Raw genomic sequence first — 22,572 nt, 5'->3', positions numbered from 1 at the left:
ATGCCACTTATGTCGTAGTTTTCGTTTTAAATTAATTATTTCTTTCTTTTAATAATAGCTCTACGAAAGTTTTTTTTTTAAATAAAACAAAAATGGTTTGGGATATCAATGAAATTATTTATTCTTGTGAAAGTACATTCGTACATTATTCCGTGATGATCAAGACCGGCACGTTACTCAATGATAACCGAATATTTATACACTGAACGTATATTAAGTTTGTCGATTTGTAACACCCATGTCCAATAAAGTATATATATAAATGATCAGTATGTCTGATTTCTGTCCGTCTGTCCGTCTGTCTGTATATATACAAACTAGTCTCTCAGTTTTTAAGATATCGTTTTGAAATTTTGCAATCGTCATTTTCTCTTCAAGAAGCTGCTCATTTGTCGGAACGGCCGATATCGGACCACTATAACATATAGCTGCCATACAAACTGAACGATCGGAATCAAATGCTTGTATGGACAACTTTCACATTTGACAAGATATATTCACGAAATTTGGTATATGTTATTTTTTAAGGCAACAATGTAATCTCTAAAAAACTTGTTTAGAACGGATTACTATAGCATATAGCTTCCATACAAACTGAACACATAGTTACTAACAGAAATGCACCTGTGAAGGGTATTTAGCTTCGGTGCAACCGAAGTTAACGTTTTTTCTTGTTTTGGCTCAAATTGAAAGATATGGAATTGGGCAATATGTGGTTCTAAAAAGACGGCTCCTTCCGGGATATTTTGCCGACAATGAAAAAATCTATCAGGTCCGGACTTTTTGGCTATCTGATGGCCAATATGATGGTAGGCTCGGCGGTGTTATTTGTTTAGGCAAAACACCAGCTTATGTAGAACCGATTTAACTGAAATTCGTTGATAGTATTTTTTATAGATTTGTCTACGCTTGAAACGAATCGTATCCCCAAATTTCAAATTTTACTATTTAAAAAATATATAACAATTAAAAAATGTTTACAAAGTAGTATTTTTCGAGAAATCACCATTTCCTGATAGATAATTTTATTTCCTGATTATAAAAAAACAACTAATTTTAATTGATTTTATTTTTTGAAAAAAAGGTTAATTTTACTTAATAAAAAAAAGAATTTTAATTAATTTAAAAATTAATCTTAATATTTTGCAGATATATTTTCCAAAATATATAATTTATTAGAAAAATGTTTCTTGTTTCGTAGAAAATAATTTTATTTTATGATGAAAAAAATTAATTTAATTAATTAAAAAAAAATATTTTAATTAAAAAATTATTTTAATTAATCTTAATTGTTTAAGTTTTTTCGGATATATTTTGCTATAAAAATTTTACTTTTTAATGAAAATTTTTTTTTTTAATTTTTAAAAGTTGTTTTTGGATATAGTATTTTCCAAAAATATATACATATATTGTTATATTAATGCTTCTTGTTTGAATTTTAATTCATGAAAACTAATTGCAAAATATTTTCCTTTACTTTTTATATTCCTTTTCCTTTAATAGTTTTAAACATTTTATTCGTTGTGTGTTTTTAAATGCGTTAAAAAGATTTTAATACATACATATATTAATTATTTTTAATAATTTTTAGAAGAAATTTAATACTATAAATTTCCATATTTATATACAAATCTCTCACCTAAACAATGCTTCTTCTGTTTTTATAAACTTTTTTATCGTAAATGTATGTATGTATAAAAAAATTAATTTTCAAAAATACCGAAAAACGATTTTTACATTTTCTTAACAGAATTTCTTCTCATAAAATTACAAAACCGCTTAAACTAATCAATCTTATATTAATTATTTTAATATTATTTATTTTTTAATTTCGGAAATTATTTATTTAAATTTTTTTAATTTCATAAATTATTAATTTTAATTTTTATATTTTCATAAATTAATTATATGAATTAACTTTTTTAATTTTATAAATTATTTATTTTAATTTTTTTAATTTCTTAATTTATTTAATTTACTATTTCCCTCATACTCTATTTTTAAGCACAAAAAAGTCATTGAAAGTAATACATACTCACAAGCATAACTGAAATATTGCAATAAACCAACACTTATGCAGCGAACGCGTGCGAAATCTCAGGCTTTAAATTGCTTCGAATGCAAAAAATCGATAAAATCATGAAATCAGCGCGAAAGCTCGCATTGCGCTAACATATTTTTTCTACTGTTGTATATTTTCACGTTTTTGTATTCGGTTACATTTGCTCGTTTCTGTTTGGATTTTCTTTATTTTCCCCATTTTCTTTTATTTCAATATTTTTGAGCTGAATCCCAACCGTTACTGCTTGCGCTTAGCGTTTTCATTGCATTTAGTTTTACGTTTTTGGGTTTTTATTTTATCTTATTGTTTGGAGAGCATGTACAACAGCAACTGCTATGCATGTGTGTATATATAGTATATAATCTACATTTTATCCTTAACACATACCGTCGGTTACGGGCATCACTTTTAGCTCAGATATCTCAGTTTTTCAGTATCATTGCTAGGGATTTCTCTTCTCAACAACAACATTCACACCCATACAAATAAAAATGTCTGCCAACTTAAGCCGCTCATACTTTTCTCTATTTATTCATCTAACGGCTCAAGTAAGCAGCCAAGCATTATGCCATGTCGCTACCCACTGCCTAACGCCATTAACCCCACTGACATGGCGGCCAAAGCTGTGTGTGCTTGTGTATGTGATTGTATGCTTTGTGTGTGTGTTTGCATGTTTGTGTGTGTATGTCATTGCATGTTTGTGTGTGTGCTACACCCATTGCTCCAATTTACAGCAACCCCCCAAACAACATGCCGCAATGTAGCCACCCTGTGTCGGTAGTTGTGGTATTTTTATTTGTTTTTGTTGTTGTTATTATTTTTCTTCTTATTGCACCCCCTCCTATATCGTTTCCGTTAGCTTTTGTAGATGTTTAAATTTCAACATGCGGATCATCTGCGGTTTTTGTGGTTTTATACACGTATGCGGAAGCGGCTGCGCTGTGGTGGGGGGCAAGTTGAGTTGCGGCAAGCAAATTCAAGTGTGAAGCGCTTAAAGCTGGAAGTTTTCGAGGAGCTCTAAATTAAAGTTTTTGCTTAGAGGTTTGTAGATTTATTTTAAAGCTGCGGTTGCTCTGGAGGAAGTATATAAGATGTCTATATACTACATATATATGTTTTTATTAAAACATTTATATGCATATATCGCACATAAAATGCAAAACAACGTATCATCAAAAAAAAAAAAACGATATTGAGTTTTCATCATATTACATATATGTATATAGCATAAAATTTTCGGCTTCTTCTGTCAGATTTAACTAGTTTATAACCAATGCATAACTAATTCATAACCAATATATAACTAATATATAATTATTTTATAACTAGTTTATAACCAATGTATAACGAATTTATAACCAATTCATAACTAATGTATAACTAATTTATAACCAACATATAACTAATATATAACCATTTTATAACCAATGCATAACCAATTTATATTATTTTATTTATTGCTTCAATATGAGTAGTTTCTATTATAGCGTGTTTGAATTTTCATCATATTAGAGATGTACATATGTACTATACATGTGTGCATAAAATTTCCAGCTTCCGCTGTCAGATATAACCATTTTATAACCCATGTATAACCAATTTATAACCATTGTATAAGCAAATCATAACTAATATATAACCATTTTATAACCAAAACTCAAATTTTGTTTCAAAATGAGTGGTTTCTATTATCTCGTTTTTTCTTCGCCTGTAAACTTATGAAAAGTGATGTTACGTTATTTTGAATTTTAGGTGACGGTATATGTACATATGTATGTACATTTATCTATATATTTCATTTCATATATCAGCACTGAAAAAAATATCCTCTATATACATAAGTAGATATAAATTATACTATATGCCATCACATATCCATGCATTTTTTGACCGCTTTCTCATGCACATATACATATGTATATGTACATACATGCATTTGTACGCTTATAAACGCAATCAATTTAATCATTTCTAATGAAATCGCCGCTATTATTAGCCGTAAATGGTCTCTGATTTTATTGCAATAAATAAAACTTAACTACTTTCAATTATATGGTTTTATATAGCACTGTGCTTACGAGTATATATGTTTGTATGCATATACTCGTACAAATAGCTGATACTCGTACTTAACTTTAAAATACGCTGCCATAATCACGATAAGATTTTTTTTTTAATTTTATTGTTGGCTTTAATTTGCCAAAATTGTGAAGTAAGACGAGCACGTACGCAAAGCAATCCTAAGAATATCGGATCTCGAACCGTTCAGAGAGCCTGAAATCATCAATACTGTTCACCATTTTTATACTACTATGAAGGAAACAATGAAGAGTAACGCAAGTAAAGCGAAACCAGTGGAGAGCAGCAAGACCACCTGCGTCGATTTAGCTCGATTTTTATGTCCGTCTGTCTGTTTATACGCAAACTAGTTCTGTCGTTTTTTGAGATACCAATCTGAAATTTCGCACACGACCTTTTCTTACCACGAAGCTATTCATTTGTTGAAACTGTCGATTTCGGACTACTAGGGAATATAGCTGCCATACAAATTGACCAATTCAAATCAAGATATTAGAAATACAGTCGAAGTTAGGTGAGGTTACACTTCCTACAGTCCCTTGAGCTTGGAAACTTCTAGATATCTCAACCGAGTTCCAAACATCATACCAACCAATCAAAATCAAGATATAGGAAATGCAGCAAAAGATAGGTTTGGTTACACTTCTCAAGTCCCTTGAGCTTCGAAGCTCCTAGATATCTAAGCCGAGTTCCAAATATACCGCCATACAAACCGACCTTTGAAATTCAAGATATAAGAAATGCAATCGAAGTTAGATTAGGTTACACTTCCTCCAGCCCTTGAACTTCGAAGCTCTTATATAGTATATCTAAACCGAGCTCTAAATAAGACCGACAAAAACAGAGGAGCTTTTCCTGCGTCGTTTTCATGCCCACTTCCCTACACTTTTTACACGTGTCATCGTCCATAATGCCTAACGGGCTCATGTGCTGCCAGTAAGCTGTAGCCAACAACTGTCCTGCAGTCTTTTCGAGACCGTACGCTTGCCTTCGACACCCTGTTTTCTCTCAGTTCCCTTGCACAGGTTCTTGACGATTCTGCTTGTACCTAAAGCATTCCATCTCATCCTAATCCGTTTGACAACCCTTCGAAAATTCACAATGCATCGTTCTTAGCGACTCTTAGCGAACGACACAAGTTTTCTTCTTTATTGGCGTAGACACCGCTTACGCGGTTATAGCCGAGTTTACAACAGAGCGCCAGTCGTTCTTTCTTTTCGCTGTTTGGTGTCAATTTGAGATGCTAAGAGCAGCCAGGTCCTTCTCCACCTGGTCTTTCCAACGGAGTGGATTTCTTTCTCTTCCTCTGCTTTCTCCGGCGGGTATTGCGTCGAATACTCTCAGAGCTGGAGTGTTTTCATTCATTCGAACGACATGACTTAGCCAGCGTGATAACGTTAGAGTCTCCCAATCAGTAATACAATTTTCTACATTGTTGACCTGAATATTTCAAAGATGAAGTCGAAACCTTGAATCAAACTCAGGAAGAAGAACGCTATTGCTATGCATAGAGAAAGTTAATACTTTCAAATCTAAAATAAAGATCCACGTTGAAAGTGGAACCACAATAAAAGCACAATATTTCCAGAAGGGTAAACTAATGTTTCTTGGAAGAAATGACAATCTTCACTAAGAGCGAGAACTCATAACTAGATCGGTAAACTCTCGAACACAAATAAAAATTGGCTAACTAAGTGAAAGGCTTGCTAGATCTCAAAGTCAGTCTTGGTGTCTGGAGTACTGTAATTTAGAGCCCAAGAAAGAGAGCAAGACACAAATTTGAAACCAATAGCTGCTCTTAGTGAATCATTAAACCTTCAAAGCCAAACTTTCATTGGAAATAAGAAAAGCCGACGTGCAGATAGAATATCCAAGACTGCACCAAAAATCTAAATAATATAAATCGAACTCTTAAATCATTAAAAAAATTTCGAGCAAACGTCCTTAAAAATTTACCAAAAATTTTCCGCCATTTTTGTACAAAGCTTCGTAATCAATTTTCGTTCACACTCATACATACATACTATACCATCCAATGAGTACACACTCCTCCTCTAAATAAACCTCCGAAGCAAAAATTGCAAATAAAAATCAGAACTTCAATCATCACATCTCATCTGCTCGGCTCATTCGTTTGATTTTTCGCCAATTTTTTTTTTATTTTTTTGTTTTTTTCATACCAACTTCGTGCTTTTTTCATTGCTTGTGCACTGAATTGCTGAAAGCGGTAATGTGTCTTTCGGGAATGAAAACAGACTAAATCAATTTAATGTGATTTTATCACTCTACCATAACCGACGCTCTACGCTCTCACACCCTCCCAAGCTCTCAGCAGCTGGTATTTGGCCAGTAAAAACTAAAGTTTACTTAACTCTGATATAACGGATAGTGGCATGAAATTGGAAAGAAAAATGAAATGGATGTCAAGTGGAAGGATACAGCGACTAGATAAAACATGCCATGCATATACACATACGATTGTAATAGTACTGGTATGTATAAAAACAACAACAACAAAAAACAACGTTAACCATTTCATGTGGCTCCTATGTACTGCTATTATTCGATATATATTGTGGGTATATACATATGTATGTATTTGGTTTGCGAAAATTGTCGCATGTGACACAGGGTGACACCGAGTGGCCGAAAAGCGCAGAGATGGGAGTTCCTATGATATAAACAGCAGTTATCATACATACATATGTATGTGTTTGTATGTGAGTAAAGGAATTGATATGCATCAACCTATTGCTGTTAGTGCGCGCTGTGGCTTTTGTCTATATGTTCTGTACAGCGATGGTCAGTAAAATATGCACACTTTTAAAACCAAAAGAGGAATGTAAATGTAAAAAATAAAATTTAATGAAAGAAATGTTGATAGCTGCAAATGATAAAAACTAATGTAAAATATTTTCAAACATTTTTTTTATATAATTTGAATCAGAAAAAAAGGACTGTAGCAGTTTTACATAAAAAAATTGCAATTAAATTTTAAAATTTAATTTAAATCCCCAATTAGTAAAAAAATAATTAAATTAAAATTTAATTTAAAAAAATTATTTAAACATAATTTTAACATTTTTTGTAGATAATTGGAATAACAATTAAATTAGTTCAAATAAAGATCTTCTAATACAAAAAAAAATTCTATGGAAAATAAATTAATTTTTCCATTATTTATTATTTTATACGACCTTGTCCTAATAAACATTTTATGATTTTTAAAAGTTTACGTATTATATTTGAATTTTTAACATTGAAAATTGTACAAAAATTAAAATAAAATATATAAAGTCGCAGATAATTAATAGTTCCCTTTTTAAATTAAGATATTTTAATTTAAATTTTTATTTCGAAAATTAATTATTATATTTAAACTTATAAAATTGAATTAAAATCTCGAATATATACATATAATAAAAAAAATTAAAATATATTTTAAAATTTAATTCAAATATCCAATTTGTATAAAAAATCAAATTATAATTAAGTTAAAAACGAAATGATAATTATTTATAAAAACTAAATCAAAAATCAAACTAAATCAAAAATAAATAGATAATAAAAGAAAAGAAAATTAAATTATAATTAAGATGTTTAAATTGTTTTGATATAAGTTTTTTAAGTTCGAAAATTAATTATTTAAACTTGTAAAATTTAATTAAAGTCTCCAATTTATATAAAAAAATTAAATAAAGTTTTATTGGGATCTTTTTTATATAAAATAATTAAATAAAATTTAATTGTAATCTTTTTTATATAAGTTGGAGATTTTAATTAAATTTGACAAGTTTAAATAATTAATTTTCGAAATAAAATTCCAACTTACAAAATTTGGTTAAAAAATTTATTAAAAAAAATTTTCTACTAAATTATCTTTACTGGAAATATGTATAAAAATAATATTTTCTGGTTCGCAAAAAATATATTTTTATATCCCTTTTCTCAATAAAAAAATAATTAATTTTAATTATTATAATTATAATTATGAGACTTATAATATTTAGTTAAAATACGCCAATTTATTTAAAATAAATCGCAATTAATTAATTAATTTTTGGTAATTTTTTGTAATTATTATAAAATAAATAAATTTCTTTAAAATAAACGCTGTTAATTAATTTATTTTTTATAATTTAATTATTAACTTTTAATTCAAGTATTTTTTACTAAAAGTAAAGTTTTGTAAACAAAACAAAAAAATATTTTCGAAAAAAAATTCGTTTGCAAAAAATATGCTGATATTTCTTTACTGGATTTGAAAATTATTAATTTTAAATTTATAAAATTCAGTTAAATAAATTTCTTATATCTCAATTATTTTCTTTTAGTTTTTTTAGTTTTTTAATTTAATTTAATTTTTCGTATTAAATTATGTAAAGAAATATAAAGAAACAAAAAAATTCCGCTTTTCAAAAAAAAAATATTTTGATACCCTCTTCCTTAATTCCAAAATTATTTTAAATTTATAATTCTGGACATCATTTTTTATAAAAAAAGTTTGCAATTAAGTTTTTTGTAATAAAAAATGTTGAAATTAAAGTTGCTTTTATTCAAATAAAACAAAAAAAATCTTTAAAAGAAAAATATTAATTTTCTAAATTGGAAATACTATTTTATGTAATTATTTTCAATAAAAAATCGTTTATGTAACATATAAACTTTTTTAATGTTTGATGATTAAAAAAAGTCGGAATAAAATTTTTTGTGTAAATTTTCTTTACTACAAATAAAACCAAAAAAAAAAATGTTGAAACGAAATAAAATAATTTTTAAATTGGAAAAAACATTTTATGTATTTATTCTTAATAAAATTTCTTTATATAACATATAAAATTTTTATTGTTTGAAAATTTAAACAGTACCGTTATTTTTTATAGCTGATTTCGAATTTTTACAAAATTAAACAAAAATAAATAAATATTTTTATTAAATTTGCAAATTTTACTTAAAAGCATTGTACTTATTTCAATGAACGATGCTGTTATCACACTTTTGCTTATACATAAATGCACACATACATATGTATATACTATATATAATATATAAGAATGATTTCGCAAATATGTATGTATGTATTTTCACGATAAACACAATTTCCGATGAATCAGTATATACGATTACATAGTAAATATATATTATTATGCTATACATACATACATACATATGTCTGTATATTTATCAGTATATATGTATGTATGTTCATGCCTATTTTTTCATGCTATAAAGGCCTACAATCAGAGTCACTTATACGAGTATCAACAAAGTCTCATATATGTATACTTTTATATCAGTGTATGTATGTATTTTTTTATAAATTTAAGTTATATCTAAACAAACATATATATGTATGTACTTCTAAAGTATAATATATGCACATACATATGTATCTTCAGCTCGTTGTCTTCGCCAAGCAAAGATTTAAAAGAATTTCCGCAATGTGTTGCCATAAAGAAAAATCCTTGAAGAGCCCTCTCTGTCATGCTCGACAGCAAGCAATTTTCATGCTTCCTCTTCTGCTGATTTTCAGAATTTCTGATTTCATTTACTACACTATTTACTACAGTGCTTCAGCGCTCAAACGCTCCACAACTCGGCAAACTGGTGGGTGGCGCCACCCAACAATATATGCGGAGCGCACACGAGCATAGTTGTAAGCACATGCACACATACACACTTGCGCATAGCAAAAGCAATCTGATACTCGGAGTACGCTGCTTTGCTTACTTTGGTTTTTATGAGTTTCCAAGGATAACGACGCTTGGAGTTGGCTGGATAACGCTTAGTGGAGTTCAACAGACGGACATATAGTATATATGTGTATATATTCATATACATATATAAATGTACAGATGTGTATGGATATCTGTATGCAATTTCTTTTGTATGCAGGTTTTCGTTAGTTTTCCGCCCTTTTCGTCCACCCCCTCTCCAGCTTCGTGATAAATAATAAAAGCTGCTCTATAATCTCTGCGTCTACGTGACGTTATTTGTTCCGTTAGAGTACGTACGTGCGCAGCGTATGGACCACAATAAACCCGTTTACATATCGACACACATATATATGTATATAATATATTCTTATATATGTATATACAAGTATATGCTTAAGGACCTGCTTGCGCTGCTGTGTGCCGGTCTAGCTGACCCTAGCGGCTCCGACTAGCTGGAAGCTATGGGACATATGCACGTGATAGAGCGCATACACACATACATATGTACATATGTACATACATACATATATATGTATGTATACATTAACTTCCAATTGCACTGTTGCTTTTATTGTGGCCTCTGCGTGTCTGTTGGGCACTTTTGGTTATTTTCTTCTGCCATTTCTTTGCAGTATATGCATACATATACATATATATATATATGTAGCTTTAGCACGTTCCTATATACATATTTACTTAGGCATCTATATGTATATGTACATGTGTGTAGTGCATTAACATTTGCCTTGCTCCTCTTTCTCTGCTTTGGTCTCGTCTTGTAATTTTTACAATCGTTAGCCGCGTTGGCTCGGTCATGGCACACAATGAATCCGTTGCTAATGCTGAATCAGAGCACATCCCTACGGTCGAATGTTTCGCAATCACATCTCTGCAATACCATTATGGGATTCCACTCTGCTTCGCATTCAATGTCAGCACCGGTGCTGGTATGCCACCAAATATACACCCATGTATATATATACAAATACCATACATACCAACTTATGTTAATACATATATACATACATATATATATATATATATGTATATATGTTATATAAACGTAGTAGTGTCTCTAGATTATAGATTTTTACAAAGCGTTTAAATTTTAAGGCTTTAAAGCAAGTTAGATTTTCTGGTTGAGTAAGCTCCGAAGGTAATTTTCTGTCCTTTAGGTTATAGGAGCTTAAACACCTTGAAGACTAGTTGCGTTGCAGCTTCTTTAGCGTCTTTCTTGATTCAATTTATTGACCAGGTTCAGGTATGAGTTGAAGAATTTAATTTACTTGCTCCTTTAAAAATTCAGAAGAAACCCTCGATCTCAAACATACATATGTATATATAAACCGGGTTTTTGGTTAATTTTTATCTCCTTACATTAATTATTGAGAATTTGTTTGAGAAGCAGTTACTTTCTGACGCGAAGAGTTTGTGTTTTTACCATGAGAAAAAATTGAGCAACGAGTTTGCTTCAAATTTTGTGCTTCCAATGGAATCACGGCTACGGAATTGTTGAAAATGTTGCCGAACTGTTCTCGGGAGTCTATCAAGAACACAAATCTTGAGTCATCGAAAATTTGAAGTCATCTGAAACTTGCCTCATTCGAGTCGTCCATCCGGCTCTGTTAATCGAATATGAAAAATCTAAAGAAAGGCTCTAAAGTCGTAGTTTTGATCTCAAAGAACTAACAGAGGAGCTCAACATCTTTTTTGGAGCGGCTCAGATGATTTTGGTTAATGTTTTGGGTATGAAGCGAAAGCTAGACTTGACTCTTTTGCAGAATCGACGTACAGTAGAGGTCGCAAAAAAGATGCTTGGTAAAACCAAGTAGAGATCGCAAAAGAAAAGCTTGACAAAATCGACATCAAGTGGAGGTCGCAAAAAAGCTGCTTGACAGCATTTCTGAGGACCCTGCAACGAAACTGTTCAACAATGTACAGAATGACGCGCCAAAACTGAGCCGTAACCAAACAAATCAAACTTGGCTAATGCACTACGGCCCAACCCAGCCGAAGCTTATAAAAAAATCGAACTTCGCTGAGGCACTGAAGACCATCCGAACCGACTGTTTTAAAAATTATATGAAAATTTGGCTTAAACATTGACTTGTATTTGTTTAGGATACTATTTTGAAGGCGTTATTAGAGATTTGTATTAAAATCCATGAAAATGTATGTATATTTGCTCTCAGTCCGGTTCAAATTTATTCAGTTACATATAAGAGAGGCTCAAAGGAAAAAACATGAAATGAAAATAACAAAATCTTCTTCTTTAAAATTTTCAGTCCGAATCCTGTTACATAGGGCGTTATTGTCTCGGGTAATACTGTTCAGAAACTGGATTCGCACAGACGAATCAGTAAGAAATTGTTGTCTCTGTTAAACTCAACTTTGCGAGGGGATAAAGTAGGCAAAACTCGAGTCCAATGTAAGATTTTCTATAAGCTACTGTAATCCATGTGATAAATAATGAAATACTACATATATATATGCCTGATATTAACCCCGTAAATTACAACTTTATGGGTATCTGAGCTGAGTTAAAAATATTGGAGCTCTTACTGCGGAGAATATTGTTTAGAACCGTTTGAAAATAATTTACTTTTTCTAAATCAAGAATTCCATTTATTACCAGATTGGAGCTGGATCTTTAAAGAATACGGCAAAGCAAGTTTTCGGAAAGTAGCATATAATTTACTTTGACGGTTTGAACCAACGGACTAATAATTACCACATAACTGGCTTGGAGATAATGGATCTGACATTGACGTTATGCATATCTGCTTTGAGTGGACCTCATCTACTTTCCTTTACACATAACCTCAAAATACTTCGGTATAGTCAACACTTTTAGGTTATGTGTACAGGAAACTAGATGTTGCTTCTTCCAACATAGCTATAATGATATATGATTGAAATCATTAAAATTTATCATCAAATTGTTATTTCAAAAGCCATTAAAGTTTAAAATTTTGATTCTAAAATTTAAAATTCTAATTCTAAAGCTACAAATTTAAAATTTATATTCAACTAATTATTCTAAATTTCATTTTTAACTGAATTTGCTAAAAAAAATGTCGAAACTTTTACTGAAGATCTGTGAATATTTGTTTTTCTTGCTGGTCTATCTGTACGTCGGCCTCTCTATACGAGAACTAGTCCTTCCGTGTTTGAGATATCGCTATGAAATTTTGCACAAGTCTTTTCCACCTCAAGAAACTTCTTAATTGTTGAAATCGCCGTTATCGGACCACTGCAGCATATAGCTGTCATACAAACTGCCCTATGAGAATCAAGTTCTTGTATGAAGAACTTCCTTATTTAATTAGATTTCTACACAAAATTCTAATGAAAATTGAACAAAGTTCTTATATGGAGAACTTCCTTATTTGATGAAGATTTCTTCAAAAACTTCAGCATATATAATTATCTAAGCCAACGCTACAATCTGCGAAAAAATGGTTGAGATCGGTTCAGTATAGCATATAGCTGCCATACAAACTGACCTTTGAAAATCAAGTCCTCATATGGAAAACTTCTTTATTTGACGGGATAGCTACACAAACTTTGGCATATATATTTATATAAGTTAGCGCTATAATCTACCAACAAATGGTTTATATCGAATTACTATAGCATATAGCTGCCATACAAATTGAACGTTCAAAATGAAGATACAGAGCTTTTTACACATCTTTTGCTATTACATATAATATGTACATATGTATCTGTGAACGGTATTACAGCTTATTAGATTTTTGTATTTTATTAATTTGTTGTTGTTTATTTTCCTTTTGAAGAAACTGTTGTTAATAGTTTAAACTTCTACTTTAATCCAGTTTTGCCAGTTAGTTGGAACCTCAGAAGCAAGAAGTGCTTTGCTTACATGATTGCGTTTTTTAATTAAAGTTCTAAAAGTTTTTAAGAAATAACCTAGTTATATAATAACCGTATTTACTTATTCAGAGAACTCATTTACATACCTGAAATCTAACCTAACCTAAAATTTAATGTCTTTTTCATTCAAGCGCACCTAAACGCTTGCTTGAAGCCCTTTAAATTTCTATGCCTCATATGTGTATATGCTTGTAACTGTTTTACACCTGTTTCAACTACCCAAAACAAGCGCCAGTGGATATTGATTTTCCGATACAGTCAGTCAGTCGGTTGTCATAAATAAATCTGTGTGAGTGCGTAAACGGAAATCAGAAAATTTCATATAAGCATTTGTAACCAGCTTAGATGCGCTACGAATTTGAATATTTATTTGTATAAAATTTTTTTATATACTGAAAACATATTTCTAATATTCTATATATACTATACATACACATACTATACATACACATGGTATCTAGAAGTATGTTGGCATACAAAATGGCCAGAAGCAATGAAATCGCTAGCGGAGCTGAGACTAGCGTCAAGAAAGCATAAAAATATTTCAAAAGCTTTGCTGAAAAATAAAAACCACAATAAATTCACAAAAAAAAAATCTCAAAAAATCCACGCGCTGACTTAAATCTGAATGTAAATGCGCTGCTGGCAACAAATCCCCGAGTCAAACACAAGCGACGCTGGCCATTAGATACCAAGTAACCGACGGCAGTTTGAGCATGGAAATAGAGAGGGAAAACGAACATTGAGCAAAAATAAAAAGCATCGAAAGCAATCGAAGACAAAAACGATAAAAATGTCTGGCGGCCAAATGGAGCTGGCTAACAGCGACCGACGGAGCCAGTAGCGCCACTTGCCACTTCCAGTGGCTCATATACATATACACATATGTACATACATACATAGAGCTCACTGGCACGTTCGTTTCGCTTCGCTGAAGAATGCCGCAGCTCAAGCGCCGCATGCTGCAGCGTTAAAGTTATTATCTCTGCCATTTGTTAAACTGATTTACGGAAGTCTTCATATATTTTTGTTGTTGTTGCACGCATACACTATATTACATACATAGACTATACATATGTATGTACATACATATGTTGTGGTAGTTGTTGTTTTTGTTTTTGCAATGCCCCTTACTTGTAATTCTTCCCGCACGGCTGTGTTGTTGTAGTTGTAGCTTCAATAAGGAATTGGGAGGAATCCAGCGTCAAACTTGGCGGGTTTGCGCAAACTTCTAGGCAAACTAAAATATTTCCAGTGCTAAGCATGCCAAGCGCACTTCCTCAGCGCTCACAGCACCAACTCAAACCACAAATTGCTTCCCCTCACACCCCGCACTGCTTCCCCTCACACTCCGCACTGCAGTCCCTCAAACCACACACTACAGCCCCCAAACCTCCCACAACATTCCCTCAAAACACAGGAAGCAATACCACCCTATCATTTAGTGTTGTTGTAGCACCCAAAATGGCAGCGCCAACGCGCAGGCACCAAAACTTCATGCAACTACAACGTTTTGTTAGTGTTTTTGTTGCCACTTCAATGCAGGAAATGGCTGCCAGAGGTCGTCTCACTGACTTTTAGCACTGCAATTGTATTTGTTGTTGTTGTTTGATACTGGCAATAGCATGTGCCAGCGCCACCTCCAAAACAAACTCAGCACCGCTGTGTGTATGTGTAGGTGTGTGTGTGTCGTCTTTAGTGGAGCGCGCCGTGATTGCTGTGAGCACATACTACTCCAAATGGGGTGTGTTCTCTCTCTCTTTGACTAATGGCATGTGCTCTGCTGCCGTGTAGCGCGCACACGCGTTTGAGAGTGACTGAGCGCGACTGCATTGAAAACATATGCCGAACAGCACGAGCGCAACTGCATGCATGGGAGTGTGTGTGTGTGTGTGTTTATGCGCTGCAGGAGCGTAAATTTCCAAGAATAAAATAGAAAATCAAAATCCCCTGACTAAATTTTTCATTGGTTGGCTGTGATTGCGCGCTCAGCGTGTCGGCTGATAGGCACACAAACATACGCATACATATTTACATAAATACCAATGCGCAAGCACACCCATATACACACAGGGCGACTCGCATACTGGGCAGTACTTCACGCTATTGTTGGTCGTGCCTCACACTGCTTATGTTTAATGCTTTGGTGGCTCAAGCTCACTGCGTGCTTGTGTACGTATGTATGTATATATGTTTGTTTGTATGTGTTTTAAAACCAATTGCCATGCACTAGTATGTGTGTTTTTTGCATTTTATTCCACGATACAATTTTCCAGTGCGACTCTGATTTTTATCGCTGCCATTGATAGTTGTTGCCGTCGTCGGCGTCATCGTCGGTTGTTTAACAATTTGTTGAAAAGCACTAAAGAATATACATATACATACATACATATAACGACGCTTATAATGTACATATGTATATGTTCATACTTGTATGTAAATGTGTATGCACACATACATTTACACATACATATGTACATATACATATGCATATGTGCAGCTATTTACTATGAGTTTGTGCGATTAGAATGGCAATGGCGTTCATTTCACGATAGCGCTGCTGCTTGTTTAGACTTATTTTAGAGGAAAGACGATTATAACGGTTTTTATCAATATGCGTATGTATACACTATGTATTAATATACATATATATATTTATTTATGTATATTTTTTATGTACCACCGATAAAATTATGGCAAGTTTTGATATTTTCCTGCTTAAATGGATTATATCAACGCTTAAGAGAATGATCTATGGGACTCTTGCTTAATAAATGAGTGAACATGCGAAGCTAACCTACAAAACAAAAAAATCTTTAACTTCGGCTGCACCGAAACTATAATATTCTTCACAGTTGCCTCTTTTGTAGGATAAAATGGTGCTGCAAGATTTTTACGTCGATTTTGTAATGACAATTTGTATGACAGCTATATGCTATAGTAGTTCGATCTGCGCAAAACGTTCTGAGATTACTGCATTACCTTGAAAAATAATGTTTTCCAAATTTTGTGGAGATATCTTGGCAAATAAAAAAGTTTTCCATACAAAGTCTTGAGATTTATCGTTCAGTATGTAGGACAGCTACATACATATGTACATACATATATATGGTCTGACATCGCCAGTTCCAAGAAATTAGCACTTGCTTGGAGAGAAATAAGCATGTGCAAAATAGCAGATCAATATCTCAAAACTGGAGTACTAGGTTCGCGTATATGCTGACAGACAGACAGCCTCAAACCACCGAAAAAGTTGTGAACCGATCAGCAATCAGTAACACAGATTTAAGAATGAGTTCATACCGACGGCTTTTAATTTGTATTTTTTCAGTACTCGAATAGTTACTGAATGGCTTAGCAAAGAAATGGAGCTCAGAGTATTTAGCCAGATTTGACGAAAAACCCTAAAAAATGCCTTTAACTTTTCAAATAGTTTCGAAAATTATAATTTGCAATATGGTTCGGAAAAAGCACAATTTTGACTAACAAACAACATTCGAGTTTGTTACAGTAAATTGGAACAATTTTTGGATCCAGTACTAACAAGCATAATCAAAATTTTAAACGCTAACTACTTCTGAGATCTCATAAAAATGAGTCTCACACACTGTTAAAAATATATCGATTTTGTTTCATTATACTGTTGTTGTTGTAGCGGCAGAAAGCATTCCTGGAGTAATTTGGCGGAATGCCGCCTAGTGGAGTGACTTTGGCCAAACAAAATCCAGGTTCAGTAATGTGGATCCGACATTCCTGCGAAAATCTTCCTTATCTCCCCTCTAGAACAAAGTTTACTGTAAATCCAAAGCAATCCCTGAAGTAAGTTAGAGAAACGCCACCTAGTTGGCAATCTTTGGACGAACAAAAATCCAGGTCCGTTACATGGATCCGCCACTCCAGCGAGAATCTTTCTTATCTCCCTCTAGAACAGAGTTCAAGATTTTTATACATCCAAAACAAGGTCGCAAGAATTCCATAATCCGATGAATGAGTTTCTTGGAAGCCAGTAAATATTTGCTTCTGCCGAGGATCTTGTCATATCACCCAGGCTTCCTTTAACCTAACTTCAATGTTCTCAAAGAGAAATTATGCATCTCATGCTTCCTATAACAACCTAACTTCAATGTTCTCAAAGCGAAATTATGTAACCCAGGCTTCCTTTAACCTAACTTCAATGTTCTCAAAGAGAAATTATGTAACCCAGACTTCTTATAAACTACCTTATGTAAATGTTCTCAAAGAGAAATTATGCAACTTATCTTGTTTCGTCCAAATGTATGTAACCTTTCCTAACCAACGCTTCTTGAAGACAGCAAACCATAGATCAGCACATAAATAGGTTCTGGGAGTTCTGTGAGAGAACACATTATGTTATTTCTCCAAACTGATTCAGGCATACACAAAAATGCTTAGTTCGGTAGCCCAGAAAGAAAGCGCGAAACCCATATTTTGATTCTGACTACAAAAGATCTTGCGTGTTTCACAAGTCTAACTAAAAAGCGCTCACTACCCTGTTAAAAATTACACCACGGAGAAGGACTAATCCTCAGATAGTCATAAAAGTAACTGAAATAGACACTCATTCACCGTTCCCAAAATCGTCGAGTTTACTTAAGAGGAACGGAGAGAATTTTTTTCTCGTCGAGGAGCTATGTATTACCCTTTAAGCTTTCTTCTTATGAGCCTCAATGCGATTCGTCCATTCGAATCTCTGTTACTGACGATAAAATCGAAGAAGTGAAAAAAAATGTTTTTTGAAAATCGTTGTGTTGGCATCAAAGAGATAGCAGAGCATCTCAGCATCTCTTATGAATCGACTCAACACATTTTGGTTAGTGTTTTGGGTATGACTCACACTAAAATACCTGAAACTTTAGCAAAAACGACGCCAAGTAGATGACGCAAAAGAGATATTTGACGATCAAACGCACCATTGCTGGTGAGTAGACGTTGGTTTATGAATATGGCATCGAAACTGTTCAATAAACTAGCGAATGACGCGCCAAAAATAAGCCGAACCCGAAAAAAATAAGTTCGCTAAAAGCACTGAAGCCCGTCTTAGCCGAGGTTTATAACAAATGTATGAAAAATTGGATGGTTGAATAAGATGGTAAAATCCTTTGCCTTTTTTCATTTTGTAAGTGTATTGTATTAGACATTAATCCACGCCTGGCCCTACAAATGGATTGCCGACATGTTTAAGACCCCCCTTACCAATAAATAACTCACTTATTTGCATGAGAGGTATTTTTACATCAATAAATCATTAAAAAAACCAACTCTGTGTATATAACCCGCTTTTGAAATTTGAGATTTCGCCGAGTCGGGTCTCAAACCCTTTACACTCAAAGTATTAGTTAAGTTCCAAACCAACTTACTTATCACAGTATTTAGCATAATTAAAAAAGAAACAAATTCTTTGTATAATTTCGAAATTTGAGATTTCGCCGAGTCGGGTCTCAAACCCTTTACGCTCAAAATATTAGTTAAGTTCCGAACCAACTTACTTGCCATACAATGTACTTAGCATACAATTTGTGTTTCTTTAAAAGAATTCTACAAGTACTTAAAGCAAGTAGCGCATTTAAATATCTGTCAAAACTTACCTGTATGTATGTAGGTGTGCTTCTTCATGTCGCTCTTCTGGTGAAAACGTTTGCCGCAATAACTGCAAGGATAAGGCCGCGTATCGCTGTGTATCAGCAGATGTGTAGACAGCGTGCTGGAGCGTTTGAAACGCTTGCCGCATTGTTTGCACTCAAAAACCTTCTCCACATTATGAACAGCTCTAAAAGAGAGAGGAAGAAGGAAGGCAAAGAAGAGTGGGAGCATGTTAAAAGCGAGTCAACTAATATTTTATGCAAACTAAAAGTCTTTATGCGCCTTTAAGTCACTGACTTAAGAGCTGAAAGGCTGAAAGCCACATTAAACGCAGGGTTGCAACGGGCTGGGTGTGAGTGTTACATTTGGTTTTTAATTTAATTGCACACGGCTAACAAATTAATTCATTTAAACAATGTAAGACTAAACAGCGCACCACCGAGACCGCTGCAGACATACATACGTGGGCTCATTAAGTTTTCACACACACACACACGCACACACACACAGAGAGAGAAACACACATCGGCCGAATGTTTTCAAAAAGGCTTTTGGGACAAAGTTCATGTGAAAAACAACATACCTGTGTTGACTCAAACTAACTTCGTGGCCGAAAGTCTTGTTGCAGAGTTCGCAAGCGTACGGCTTCTTGCCGTGATGCGTACGCCGTGAGTGGACCTCGAGGCCGTGCGGTGTGGAGAACATCTTCTCGCACTTCATGCATGAGTAAAGGTCACTGAATTGCGGCAGGCCGGGCCATTTGGCCATGTGGTGGAAATGCAGATGCGGTGGATGTGGCAGGCCGAGATGGGAATTTGGCGGCAGACCAGACGCGTCGCCATTTTGACCCGCCTGCAGAGGCACCATCAGATTGCGCAGCCGAAAGATGTCCTCCTGCGAAGCGGGATGGTAGCTGTGGAGCATAAAGAGAAAGCAACAAATTTACATATATGCTTTGAACATGAGCGCGTGGACTGGCAATTAAATATTTTGCCGCTTTTAATTAAGTTTTTGTTGTTTCAAGTGTTTTTTACAATTATTTTACACTTTAACCATTATACATATGTACACGAAATGGAGCTACTTACGCTGAGGTTAAACCAGATTGTTGACCCTGATGCAGCGCAAAGGCGGCGAAGAGCGGAAAGGCGGGCGGCAACAGCGGTCGTTGAAAGAATGGCGGCTCGTAGCTGGCAGCGCCTCCACCGCCGCCGCCACCACTACTGCTCACATAACCATTGCGAAACGCCTCGAAGGGATTCACGCCAGCCGGCAAACTCATGCCTGTTGGTGACTTCTGCAACGGTCGTACGACCGTCACGCCATGCGCCGCCGGCTCATCGCGCCGCAAAAGCGCCGACACTGAAAACATTTCAGACTTTTTCGGACTCGAACTAATTAAAAGCTCTGCGGTTGTTGGCGGCGAACTCAATGGACTGGTGCGACTGTTGTGTTGGTGGTGGTGGTGGTGGTGGTGCAAGGCGGGCGGTGGCGGTGAATCGACTTCGAGCTCGACGGAACTTGAACGTGAACGCGAACGCGAATGCAGCGAGCGTCGGCAATTGCTATCGTCATCGAGATCGATTTGTGATGAGGTGCGCGAATGACTGCGCGATCTGGAAATCATATCGTGTTCCGTGTAGGAACGCGGTTCGCTAATGCCGCTATCACTTAGCGGTTGTTGTAATTTCCATTGTAGTATTTGATTTTTGCTCAGAATGCAGATGGAGTTGTTGTTATCTTCGTCATGTTTCGCTACTGCGTTGTTGGCGGCGCTGCTACTGAGTAACGTAGGCGGGTGATGACTGGACAAGTGTTCGGCTTTCACCAGACGATTGATGCTGAAGGCGAGCTCATCTGGAAGGGAAAAGGAGGGAAGCTTTGTTTATGATTTGAATTTTTGTTGGCGTAAAAGTGTTGCGTATATTTTTGGACTATAAAGTTTCTTTTGTATATTCGTATAGAATATTCACTCTAAGCTCTTCTTCCGTTATCACCTAACAGCCTCAACAATAGTTATTATATGGCTTTTCCAAGGAGTAGCCGGCAAGTAGCTAACCGCTCTGCGGTGGCTTCTAGAATGGGGCCAGCACCCTGCATTGTGGTGGGGTCTCACACCCCGCTTCGCACGAAGGAGAGAGTGAGTAGAGAACGACAATAGCAGCAGATAACAGAAATGTGCCACGCCAAGTTACTATTGGGAGGTTACAACATAGCAAAGTTTAAAGATATGATCAACCTCCCCCGAGACAAACTCTACAGGCGCAAGAAAAATGTATCCAACACCGGCATAACGGGCATAGTCTCTGGCGCAAACGACCGGTTTTGCGACATGGAACCCGAAACTCCAGGTCACCTATTTCTAGATTGCCCCGTTCTCAAGACCGTTCGATCCTTCTACGTGGAAAGGGATCACATCACCTCCATCGCGCCCAATAAGCTACTGGAATTGTTCATAGTGCTGGACCTTTGTGACCACATGTGATATACTAGAGGGCACAATAGATCATTGATCGTAGTGCAAACCTTCAATTAATTTCTATCTATCTATGCTTTTTCCATTTGCCCTGACATGTTTACCAATTAGACCGTTACCTATTAGCACTACCACTGGAGTTCTTTTGTCATTCCTTTTCAATATTAATAGTCGACATGTGCGGTCCATATTCCATACGTGCTTGCTGAGAGATCAGGCATTGACTCCTTTGAGACTCAGCTATATTTATAACATTTATTTGTCGATTAAATATCTACAAGTGATACAAGAAACATTTAAATTCCCTCTTTTCCAAAGTCTAATTATAGGGTGGAGCCTGCTAGCTAGCTCATCTGCTTCACGGTTACCTGGTATATCACTATATCCCGGAAGCCATTATAGGCTTAGCGTTGAATAGGATATTAGAACTGCAAAGCATTCTTTCGATATCTTTGACGAAACCTTAGCAAACTTTAATGATTTCAAAGCGGCTTCATTCCTCCATCTCGACTATCTAGTTTGAGCACATCTTTTTCTAATCTATCTTGCTAATCTTTCTGTCTATAATAACAGTGTATTCATACTTGCATGTCTAAAGTGACAGTCAAGCAGCAGTCACGGCAGTAACCTCGTATCGCATATCGGCCTGACGTACCTTGGGAGGCAGTGCTGCAGTAGAAAGTGTTGCCGGAAGCAAGCAACTTCACTTCTACTGTGTGCCAGGCCACAAAGGCATCGAG

The 22,572-nt window shown here is 34.5% G+C and overlaps 1 protein-coding gene and 1 long non-coding RNA gene across 2 annotated transcripts in view; one reads left to right on the top strand and one right to left on the bottom strand.

Moving 5' to 3' along the window:
- The window catches only part of LOC126754003 (uncharacterized), a 241,342-nt gene that overhangs the window by 132,393 nt on the left and 86,377 nt on the right, over positions 1–22,572 (top strand). The window lies entirely within an intron of this gene.
- Positions 1–22,572, bottom strand: part of LOC126753983 (zinc finger protein ZIC 2-A) — a 60,278-nt gene that overhangs the window by 1,913 nt on the left and 35,793 nt on the right. The window contains exons 2-4 of the mRNA XM_050465790.1: positions 20,445–21,213; positions 19,940–20,269; positions 19,362–19,543 (exon numbers count right to left, since the gene is read on the bottom strand). Coding sequence (XP_050321747.1) covers positions 19,362–19,543; positions 19,940–20,269; positions 20,445–21,213 — 1,281 coding nt within the window. The remainder of the gene's footprint in view (positions 1–19,361; positions 19,544–19,939; positions 20,270–20,444; positions 21,214–22,572) is intronic.

This window comes from Bactrocera neohumeralis, chromosome 3 (genome assembly GCF_024586455.1).
Source record: "Bactrocera neohumeralis isolate Rockhampton chromosome 3, APGP_CSIRO_Bneo_wtdbg2-racon-allhic-juicebox.fasta_v2, whole genome shotgun sequence".
Taxonomy (NCBI): domain Eukaryota; kingdom Metazoa; phylum Arthropoda; class Insecta; order Diptera; family Tephritidae; genus Bactrocera; species Bactrocera neohumeralis.
The sequence above is the reverse complement of the archived record's forward strand: the minus strand, read 5'-3'. Positions and strand labels throughout refer to the sequence as shown.